This window comes from Lutjanus erythropterus, chromosome 6 (genome assembly GCF_056507025.1).
Source record: "Lutjanus erythropterus isolate fLutEry1 chromosome 6, fLutEry1.hap2, whole genome shotgun sequence".
NCBI classification, from domain to species: Eukaryota; Metazoa; Chordata; class Actinopteri; order Lutjaniformes; family Lutjanidae; genus Lutjanus; species Lutjanus erythropterus.
Window position 1 is genome coordinate 28886048 of NC_139322.1, and position 10506 is coordinate 28896553.

General features: G+C 37.9%; 1 protein-coding gene across 1 annotated transcript in view; it reads left to right on the forward strand.

Moving 5' to 3' along the window:
- Positions 1-9901, forward strand: part of LOC146325505 (uncharacterized) — a 14487-nt gene extending 4586 nt beyond the window's left edge. The window contains exons 4-8 of the mRNA XM_084721563.1: positions 1221-3021; positions 4312-4488; positions 6431-6604; positions 7758-7804; positions 8117-9901. Of these exons, the coding sequence (XP_084577689.1) occupies positions 1221-3021; positions 4312-4488; positions 6431-6604; positions 7758-7804; positions 8117-8646 (2729 nt within the window). The 3' untranslated portion in view covers positions 8647-9901. The remainder of the gene's footprint in view (positions 1-1220; positions 3022-4311; positions 4489-6430; positions 6605-7757; positions 7805-8116) is intronic.
- The last annotated feature ends 605 nt before the right edge of the window (positions 9902-10506 follow it).

Sequence of the window (10506 nt, forward strand, 5' to 3'; positions counted from 1 at the left end):
ACACTCTGCAGAGAGAGAGAGAGAGAGAGAGAGAGAGATAGAGAGAGAGAGAGAGAGGTGCAAGAAAGATGGTGAATCAGAGAAATAAAACATTATTTTGTGATACCCCCCATGACAAATTCATTTTTTAAAGTATTTCCCAAGTGCTGTTAAACAGAGCAAGGAATTTTTAACACAGCTTTTCCCAACATCCTTGCTTACATTATTTTACTTTGCACACACAAACAAAATAATTTCACAAAAACCAAAAACTACCAGTGTCAAAATTGTTAGCCCCCTGATGCTAATAGTCAATTGTGTATCCTTTTTGCTGGATAACAGCCTGCAGTCATTTGTAGTTTTCAGCAAGTCTCAGGCACGTCTCCTGAGGAATCCCAGCCCATATTTTTTTGGGGTGAATCTCTCAAGCTCCTCCAGATTTGATGATCTTCTGGCATGGACCTTGGTCTTCAGTTCACCCCACAGATTTTCAATGGGATTCAAGTCAGGGCTTTGTGCAGGCCAGTCAATAACATTCACTTTGGCCTTCTGGAGGCAGTTCTTCACCAGGAGTGACGTATATTTTGGGTCGTAGTTGTGTTGGAAGACAAAGTGACATAGTAGTCAGACCCAGTTTTGCTGCTGACTGCTTGAGGTTTTCTTTCAAAATCAGTACATATCCTTCTTTCATGATACCCTCCACCTTGATGAGATTCCCAGTTCCAGATGCACTGAAGCATCCCCACAGCATAATACCCCCACCACCGTGTTTCACTGTGGGGACGGTGTTCTTTGGGTTATACACCTCTCCCTTCTTTCTCCAAACATAAGCAATGTCTCTATGGCCAAAGAGTTCTAGTTTCATCTCATGTGACCAAAGGACACGATTCCAGTATGTATAATCTTTCTCCAGGTTGTTGTTAGCATACTTCAGTCTGGCTTTTTTTAATTTGTTTCTGAAATAATTCTGTTATTGTGTGCAATAACCCTCAAGGATAAATTACAGCATCATGATATATTACTTATTCACCTTCTTACTTTCTTTACTTTCTTGCTTATATTTGATGGTGTAGTCCTACTTGCTTTTAATTGGCCAATATGCACACATCTAAACAAACCCAATGGCAAAGCGAAACCTTTATTGTTGAGATTTAATACACAGCGCTGTGATTCTACCCCAAATATTTAATCACAACTGTTGGTTCATTTCTGCCCACAGTAACTTTGATTTTTTTTTCCAGGTAAACCTGATATCGCAAGTCAACAGAAACTCAAAACTCAGCTGGAGGAGGAATTTAAACATGTGTCTGAGGGAATCGATAAGCAGAAAACTTCTGCTCTTCTGAATGACATCTATACAGATCTCTACATCATAGAGGGTGACAGGGGAGAGGTCAATGAACAACATGAGACCAGACAAGTTCAAGATGCAAAGTTCAAACCACTGACACAAGAAACATCAATTAAATATCATGACATCTTCAAACCAGCATCAGGAGAAAATAAACCCATTAGAACTGTGCTAACAATCGGAGTGGCAGGCATTGGAAAGTCATTTACTACAATGAAGTACATGCTGGACTGGGCTGAGGGCAACGCCAACAAAGACATATTTTATATGTTTCCACTTTCTTTCCGGGAGCTGAATTTGAGAAAAGACAAAGAGCACAGCTTGGAGGAACTTATTAATAGTTTTTTTCCGGTTATGGGAACATCAGAAATAACAGACTATGACAAGTACAGAATTCTGATTGTCCTGGATGGTTTTGATGAATGTCGTCTTAATCTTGACTTCAAGGAAAGTAACAGCTGCAAAGATGTGACAAAGCAAACCTCAGTGAATGCTCTGCTGACAAACCTCATTCAAGGAAATCTGCTTCCTAAAGCGCAAATCTGGATCACCTCCCGACCTGCAGCATCTAACCATATCCCTGCTAGTAATGTTGACCGGGTTACAGAGGTGCGGGGATTCAATGATGACCAGAAGGAGGAGTACTTCAGGAAGAGATTCAGTGACAAAGATCTGGCTGAGGAAATCTTGTCACATGTCAAGAAATCAAGGAGCCTTTACATCATGTGTCATGTCCCTGTCTTCTGTTGGATCACATCAACAGTTCTGGAAGACTTTGTGAACAGAGAAAAAGAGGTGACGATGCCCAAGACTCTGACTGACATGTATATATACTTCCTTCTGTTGCAGTGCAGACAGGCTAATGTGAAGTATGCTGAAGATGAGACAGAGAGAGAGAGTTCTGAGAAAGATTCATGCTGGAATGAAAGGAACCAGGAGACAGTCATATCCCTGGGGAAAATGGCCTTCAAGGGACTCGAAGAAGCAAACCTTCTCTTTACTGAAGAAGACTTGGAAGAGTGCGGTGTTGACATCACAAATGCTGCAGTCTTCTCAGGATTATTCACTCAGATTAAACGAGAAGGCCCTGGGATGTCCGAACAGAAATTGTTCTGCTTTGTCCATCTGAGCATTCAAGAGTTCTTGGCAGCCTTTTATGTCTTTCACACATTCAATAACACAAGTGAAAATCTTCTTAGCAAATCTGCTTCAACAGTTGCAGACTTACCTGCAGAATTCTACAAGACAGCAGTGGACAAGGCTCTTGATAGCCAAAATGGAGACTGGGATCTGTTTCTCCGCTTTCTGCTTGGCCTCTCTCTGGACACAAATCAAAATCTGCTGCAAGAGCTGCTCAAAAAGACAGAAAATAACAGGGAGACCAACAAGGCAACGATTGAGTACATCAAAGAAAAGATTAATGAAGAGAACAGTGATGCAGATAAAAACTGCAATCTTTTCCACTGTCTGAATGAGCTGAATGACCACTCTCTTGTGGAAGAAGTCAAGAAGTACCTGCAGTCAGAAACAGTCCCATTTGAAAATTTCACTGCCTCCCAGTGGTCAGCTCTGACTTTTGTGCTGCTGACATCAGATGAGAAACTTGATGAGTTTGATCTGAAAAAATACATGAAATCAGAGGAAGTTCTTCTGGGAATGTTGCCGGTGGTCAAAGTCTCCAAAACTGCTTTGTAAGTATTTTTAAAAATGATGCTCTTGCATATTTTTTTTTGCATATATGATTTTGTTATCTTGCTATTCTGTCTATTTATTTCAAATCTAAATCGTGTTTATCTTTCCATGGTGAATAGCCAGAGTGGGCTATAAGTTAAGTTTGGGCAATTTAAATTAGACCAGGAAAAACAGCTTCATTCAGGCACCTTATGTGTCTACCTATTTGGCTAAGGCAAACTACAGGCTGGGTCCATGTTTTACCAATATGCATTGTGTAATCTGCCTTAAGTTGGTTAAGTCTTCCAGTGAAAGCCCAGTTTTAATGAGATGACCTATCATTGTGTCCTGTAGTGTCCTATTGCCAATCTGTGTACAAATAATATAACTTTAAACTTTAAAACTGCATGTAGTCCATATGCCAAAGTCCAATTCTACATGCAAGTGATACGTCAGTCCTTTAACCTCTTCGGAGAGCGGATAAATTGTCAGGTTGCCTTTGTTGTCATCCATAGTAAGGAAAATAAAACACATGATAACATTGTGAAAAGTTCACAGTTTGGTTTGGGCAACAGAACTACTTGGGTAAGTTAAGAAAAGTGTTGTTCTCAAGACTCTGTAAATTATCAACAGACAGTACTGCACAGTGTTGAGTCTTGTCTGGTATGATAGTACAATTGTAGTGGTAGTTATTGTAGGCCTACTATGTTGTGGTCTAACATCTTGTGGCTGAAAAGTACAGTTATATTCTAGATAAGCACATAGTTGCCTGTCAACAGAATTTCAAGGATCTATCCAGGGGTGAGATTTTAGATATTGGACAATAACTATTCATGTTTTCAGTGGGTTGTGGCTGAGGACAGATCAGGTAGACACTGACTGCTTCAACTTATTGTTGAATTAAGTAAATGTCAGGTACAAAAGGTAGAAAGTGACCTCCAAACAAATCCATGTAAACAAGTGAGATGCGTTTTTTTTCTGGATAAAAAGCAGCATAATGTTTATTTCTGAACCAGTTTCAGTGATTTATTCTATATTTAAGGGTTCATCGTCTACATGGAGAAAGTTATAAAACAAACAAACTCTTTCTTCCTCCACGTAGATCTTGAACCCTTGAAAATAATTGGATCCAAAGTACTCAATGAAGGAAAGGGAGAATGAGCTATGAGAGAGTGTCCAGTTAGTAGGGGGAGCTCTTGCTCATCGAAGGCCTCAAACTTGTTATTTAGCTGAAGGGATCATGATTTTGCACAGCAATCTGCTGTAACACAGCAGATGTTTCTGATTTTTAATTACAAATATTTTCACAGGCTGAGTTGGTGTGAGCTCTCAGAAAAATCCTGCAAAGGTCTGTCGTCTTCAGTCCTCAGCTCCGCCTCATCTAATCTCACAGAGCTGGACCTGAGTCATAATGACCTGCTGGACTCAGGTGTGGAGATGCTTGCTGAAGGCGTAAAGAGTTTACACTGTAAACTGGAGATTCTCAAGTAAGTGTACATTACATTTACAGTTATTTACAGTACTCAATACTGCACTTTGTACTGCACTTTATTCCAGAGTGCAAAAAAAAAGTAACTTGAGTAGCGAAGCTAGCGAAGTTTTGGTAAAATAAATTCATGTTTTAGAGCACAGAATACAAACTCCCTTTTAAGTAATCTCCTACGGAGGTAAAATACTCCTGTTCACAAGAAGGTGCAAAAAGCAGGAACAGTTACTTAAGAGAGAAGTCCTGACCTCATGTCCAGCTTCCCACTAATTTCTTTAACTCATTTAGGATTTCTCTCATCTGAGAGACTGTAAGATAAATTGACACTTTGCTATAGCCTGTCAGGCTTTACATTTTAGTTTCTATGTTGAATCTGCCAGTGAGAGACTGGAAAGCTTGACAGGCGTAGCAACAATAACTAAGGAGGGCAGGTCTTGGTGAACTGTCAGATCGCATATATTCCAGTCTCTTACAATTAGAAGCGGAAAACTTGCCTTGTCTGTCAAGCTGGTGACTTTCAACCTGTTATGGTCTAGGGATTGAATGTTTAAAAAAAACATTATTGGATTACAGTAGGTACAAAAAATACCCTTGCTTATATATGAAGAGAACCTGTACTCTGTTTTCACTTCAGGTCCCTATAAAACATAAATGTGCACAATAATGACAACAGATTTTTCTTTTATAAAAAAAAGTGAGGTAGAATACAATTTATCAAAGTATAATATTTAATCATCAAACCTTTACAAAATTGCCATGAAAAAGAAATGTAATCTGCCGACAAATGTCCAAAAAATAATTTAACACAATACTTGAAAAAAAAGATTAAATAAGCTTTCTAAATTGGAAAATCAGCTATATTACACTCCAGAGAACCATTATAACACCACAGTATGTTACCATGTAATTAATAGGGGTGTAACGATTCACTCATGCATCTGATGCATCAGACATTATATGTAAGATACGAGTGCATCAGTTCAGACGTCCTGCATCGGTAAAAAGCTGAAAATGATTCTGAAACAAATTGATGCAGCACTAGCGCATCGATGCATCTCATTAGGATGCTCATATGTTTCATTTTTGGTGTCAGGGAGCTGCCACTGTAAGTTTCTTCCCTTTTCTCTCTCATCCTGTCTCCGCCTGCACCGCTCTTGCAGGACACATGCTGCTGTGATCATACAAAACAAGTGCTCCCCCCTACCTCTCCTGTGTTTCCTCTTCACTTCATCAAAACAGATGGTGCTGAAAACAGTGACAGAAGTGACATTGTACCATGTCGCACCTCCAAACCTTCATAACACACAAGTGTAGAATAAGTTTGGGTTTTATAAGAAAGATGAGAAATGCTGCTGCAGATCATTTATGCAAAATGTGTCTGACAGCAGAGAACAGAGACACAAGTCTGACCCACAGAGACGTCATGTCACTGTGAGAGCAGGTGACACAGAGCATGACTGTTCCTCCACACTAATCTAAACCACAGCACTCTTCATATGAAACAGAGCAGCACATCATCTTACTGCAAAAATACTAAAAAGTTTGTTCACAGTTTCTCATTTAGGCTACAGTATCTCATTTACACATGAGACTCATAATAAGATGTTAACACCACTGTAGTGTCTCCTTATCTCTGTCTCTCCCTTTACTGGATTTAGTAAAACTATCAGGATGTCATTTTGCAACTTATAATTGAATCAAAATGTAAAGATTCACACATTGCATTGTCTTGTGTTGCATCGTATCATATTGAATCATGACAGAGCTGAATCAAATTGAACAGAATCATTTGCCATACATGTGCACACATCTAAACAAACATCATACATCATATCATTTAACATATATCAAGATAAGTATCGAATCGGTCTCAGTCAGTGAGACACACACTCCTAGTAATTAAGTTAAGTGTGTGTGTGTTTTTGTGTTTGTTTGGTCTGCAGTTTGTCAGGTTGCCAAGTGACAGAGAAAGGCTGCTCATTCCTGGCCTTAGCTCTCAAGTCCAAAGCAACCTCCTCATTGAAACAGCTGAACCTGAGTTACAATCACCCAGGAGCCAATGGGGAGAGGATGCTCTCTGAAGTAGTAGAGGATCGAAATATGAGCCTGAAACTCTGGTATGTGAAGACATCAATACATGTATTTATGTACATTTGTAGTGATATAGATGAGCCTCCTAGTTTTCTAGTAGAATCTTTACCAAGGTAAAATTTAAACTAAATTTTGTATATTATTAGCTGGTAGGCTAATTACCAAAACACTGAACATTCACCTTGGTGTTTATAAGAGAAAATGTGTAAAGCCAGCAACCTCACTATGACTCCATTTACACTTGGCATTAACATACAGTCTGTATATATGGACTATTTGGATAAAGAAAGATGATTGTTAATGTATGGTATAAATGCACATACAACACATTTTGACAATCTGTCCAGAATGACCACAGTTTTATAGAAGCCAATTAGTCATTAAAAATGAATGACACCCATCTGTGGCATTATTTTCCTTGACCATGTTAGTTGACATGTATACCAGCTCCACAATTTCCATATTGAAGTCCTGTCACAGTGCTGGCAGAATCAAGACAACCAGAAAATTTATTGATACCACATATAAATGGCCTGTGGATCATTTGTCATTATCCAGTCCAGTGTATTCAGATTCAGATCAGGTGTTAATCCCATGTGTAAATGGGACATTTACCACCCACTGACTGTATATAAAGATACATGTCTCCACTTTCTTCCATGGCACAAAAATGAGGCCATAATATCTCAGATATGAGCGCTGCCATCTTGCACTGGTGATGTCAAACAGTAATGATCAGGGTTGGAGCCGTGTTGTCGAGGTCATACACCCAGCTGACATAATTCATGAGCAGAGCTCAGTGGTCAATCATAATGTGAAACCCCCTTTAATGGCATCAAATAATTAATTAAAACCAGTTGTATCAGAAAAAATAGCACTTGAACAAACATCAATGTGATACAGACTTTCTAAAATTACAAAAACATCTTTGGGAAAATTTATTTAATGTGTACGTCTATTTTGGAGGGGGTGGGTTTTATGACCTATACTGCATGTAGTCACCAGGGGGTGACTAAGATGTTTTGGCTTGACTTTACTTCATTTTATGTGTTAATGGTTCCACCAAAGAACAGTTTTTCAACATGTAAAATGATCCAGTCACAACTCAGAAAAGGCCTTTTGAAGTATGTTTAAATTGGACATTTCTGTTTGTGAAAACACCATCTTCATTTTTTACAGTTTTGACCATGGTGGAGAGCATCGGCTAAAGCCAGGACTGAAGAAGTGTAAGTCTTTTTCTAGAGGTGATCTCCAGTATTTGATCACCTCAGTAGCCTGAGACAGTAAACTAATTTCTTATACATCTGAAATATCTCTCTCTCATAACTTCACTGGGAGTCTAGGCTCTAATGTATGCACTTTTTAAAAAGTGACATCTGTTACATGCTTATTAAATTCTTAACAATGGTAAAACTTAATTTAGTTAATTATGTTGTTTTGTATTTCATTTGAACAAGTTTTCTAGTCTTTTGATTGCACAAAAACACTAAACACACAGACTCACACACTGAATTATGTGTTCTTTGTTTCTCTGTCAGATGGTGCAAACTTGAGGCTTGATGAAAACACAGCAGGCAGGAGGCTGGTTCTGTCTGAAGGAAACCGGACAGCAAGAACTGTCAAGAAGGTGGAGGAGAAGGTGGAACGACCTGAAAACCAGGACAGATTTAAGAGGTCTCAAGTGATTTGTGAGGAGGGTCAGAGAGGCCTCTGCTACTGGGAGGTGGAATGGAAAGGTGATTGTGTCGGCATTGCTGTGACATATGGAGGAGTGGGCAGAAGGTGGGACAGCACTGGTGGCCTGGGATGCAATGAGATGTCCTGGAGTCTGCTCTGCTCCAAGGATGGATACACTGCCAGACATGGGAAGAAGGACGATGCTATTAAAAAGGATTCTTGCCAAAAAATAGCAGTGTTTCTGGATTGGGAAGGTGGCACTCTAACTTATTACAGTGTCGCATCAGGAGAGCTGAGCCACATACACACCTTCCGTGCCAAATTCACAGAGCCCGTCTTCCCAGGCTTCTGGTTTAAGAAGGGCTCTGTGACTTTGTGTGAGATAGACTGAACCCTTCGGCGAGGGGGTACAGTGTAATGTAGGGCTGCAACTAACGATTATTTTCTAGTCGATTAATTGTTGTTTGTTTTAAAATGTCAGAAAATGGTGAGAAATGTTGACCGGTGTTTCCCAAAGCCTAAGATGACGTCCTCAAATGTCTTGTTTTGCCCACAAGCCAAAGATATTCAGTTTGCTGTCATAGAAGAAGTCAAGACACCAGAAAATATTAACATTTAGGAAGCTGAAATCAGAGAATTAGATTTTTTTTTAAAAATCGATTATCAAAATAGTTGGCAATTAATTTAGTAATTGACTAATAATCGATTAATCATTGCAGCCCTAGTGTAATGTAGTGATCACTTGATGCTCCACTTGACATATTGACATATTAGCAATATTTTAATAACATAATGTGAAACATGACTATATCACACTGTTCTTCTTTACTTGTTCATACTGTGTCAATATGTTAACATTGTGAAATTCCATGTTGTTAAACTAATGATGTGATGAGAAAAAAAGTACAGGTTTTTGTAAATCTGACACATACTGTATATTTACCTGTTTCTAATCTGCCTGACAACATTTTGTTAAATTGTTATCTTTTTCACCACCATTGTTTTTGTTTGTGAGCTGATGAAAAAGTTTTGATTTGATTTGAGGATTTTGATACTCATGTTGTTTATTATTTTGTTAATTTAAATTGATTAAAGTAATAAGGAGTGCCTTGAACTTCTGAGAGCAGAAGTGACAAACATGTCTGAGAGATATGAGCTCAGCATTTGGTTAGATTTACTCTTGTCTCCTATTTAACTGTATTTTTTCCTTCTGATGTTCTAAGGAAATAATTAGCTTTTTGATCTCAGTGAATTTAATGTTAAAATGCATAAATGTGCATGTAATGTAGTGATCACTTGATGCTCCACTTGACATATTGACATATTAGCAAAAGCATATCTGTATCATTTTAATAACATAATGTGAAACATGACTATATCACACTGTTTTTCTTTACTTGTTCATACTGTGTCAATATGTTAATATTGTGAAATTCCATGTTGTTAAACTAATGATGTGATGAGGAAAAAAGTACTGTTTTTGTAAATCTGTGACACATACTGTATATTTACCTGTTTCTAATCTGCCTGACAACATGTTGTTGAATTGTTATTTTTTTCACCGTCATTGTTTTTTTTGTAAGCTATTGAAAAAGTTTTGGGGTTTTTGATTTTTTAATACACAATGTTTATTATTTTCTTCATTTAAACTGATTAAAGGGAATCACAGTACTACTGCCATAAAATATTGTCTTTTTTATCATTTAGTAAAGAACATGGCACCCGGTGGTGTACTTTAAAACAATGTATTGTAAGTATTAAATGCATTTTATACATAAGATTGAAGCATGTTACCTAATGATATTCTGATAGATACTGTAAAGTAAGGTTTCTCTCATTTATGCTGTTGTGCCTCTAAAATACACTGATGGAATAAATAAAACTTCTTTCATTAAACTAAACTGACCTATGTGTGTGTGTTATATATACACATATGGATGAGATTATTTCCATTAATGTCATTCATCCTGTAAAAAGAAGACAACAGAAGAGAAGAAGAAGATGAGGAAAGACTGATCCATTACTTAGTATTATTTCTGGAGGTTTGCTATTTTTCTTCATCCAGTCTACTTTAATTTATGGTACTGCAGCAGTTACACAACATAACCAATGATTTTGACACCAGTTTCCTTCAAATAATTTGGGAACCAATTTGAACCTTCCCACAGCTCCGCTCAGTCTCCAAACTAAACACTGAGACATTGAACGTCAAATATTCTGAACATTATTTAATCAGTTCAGCTCAAATAAG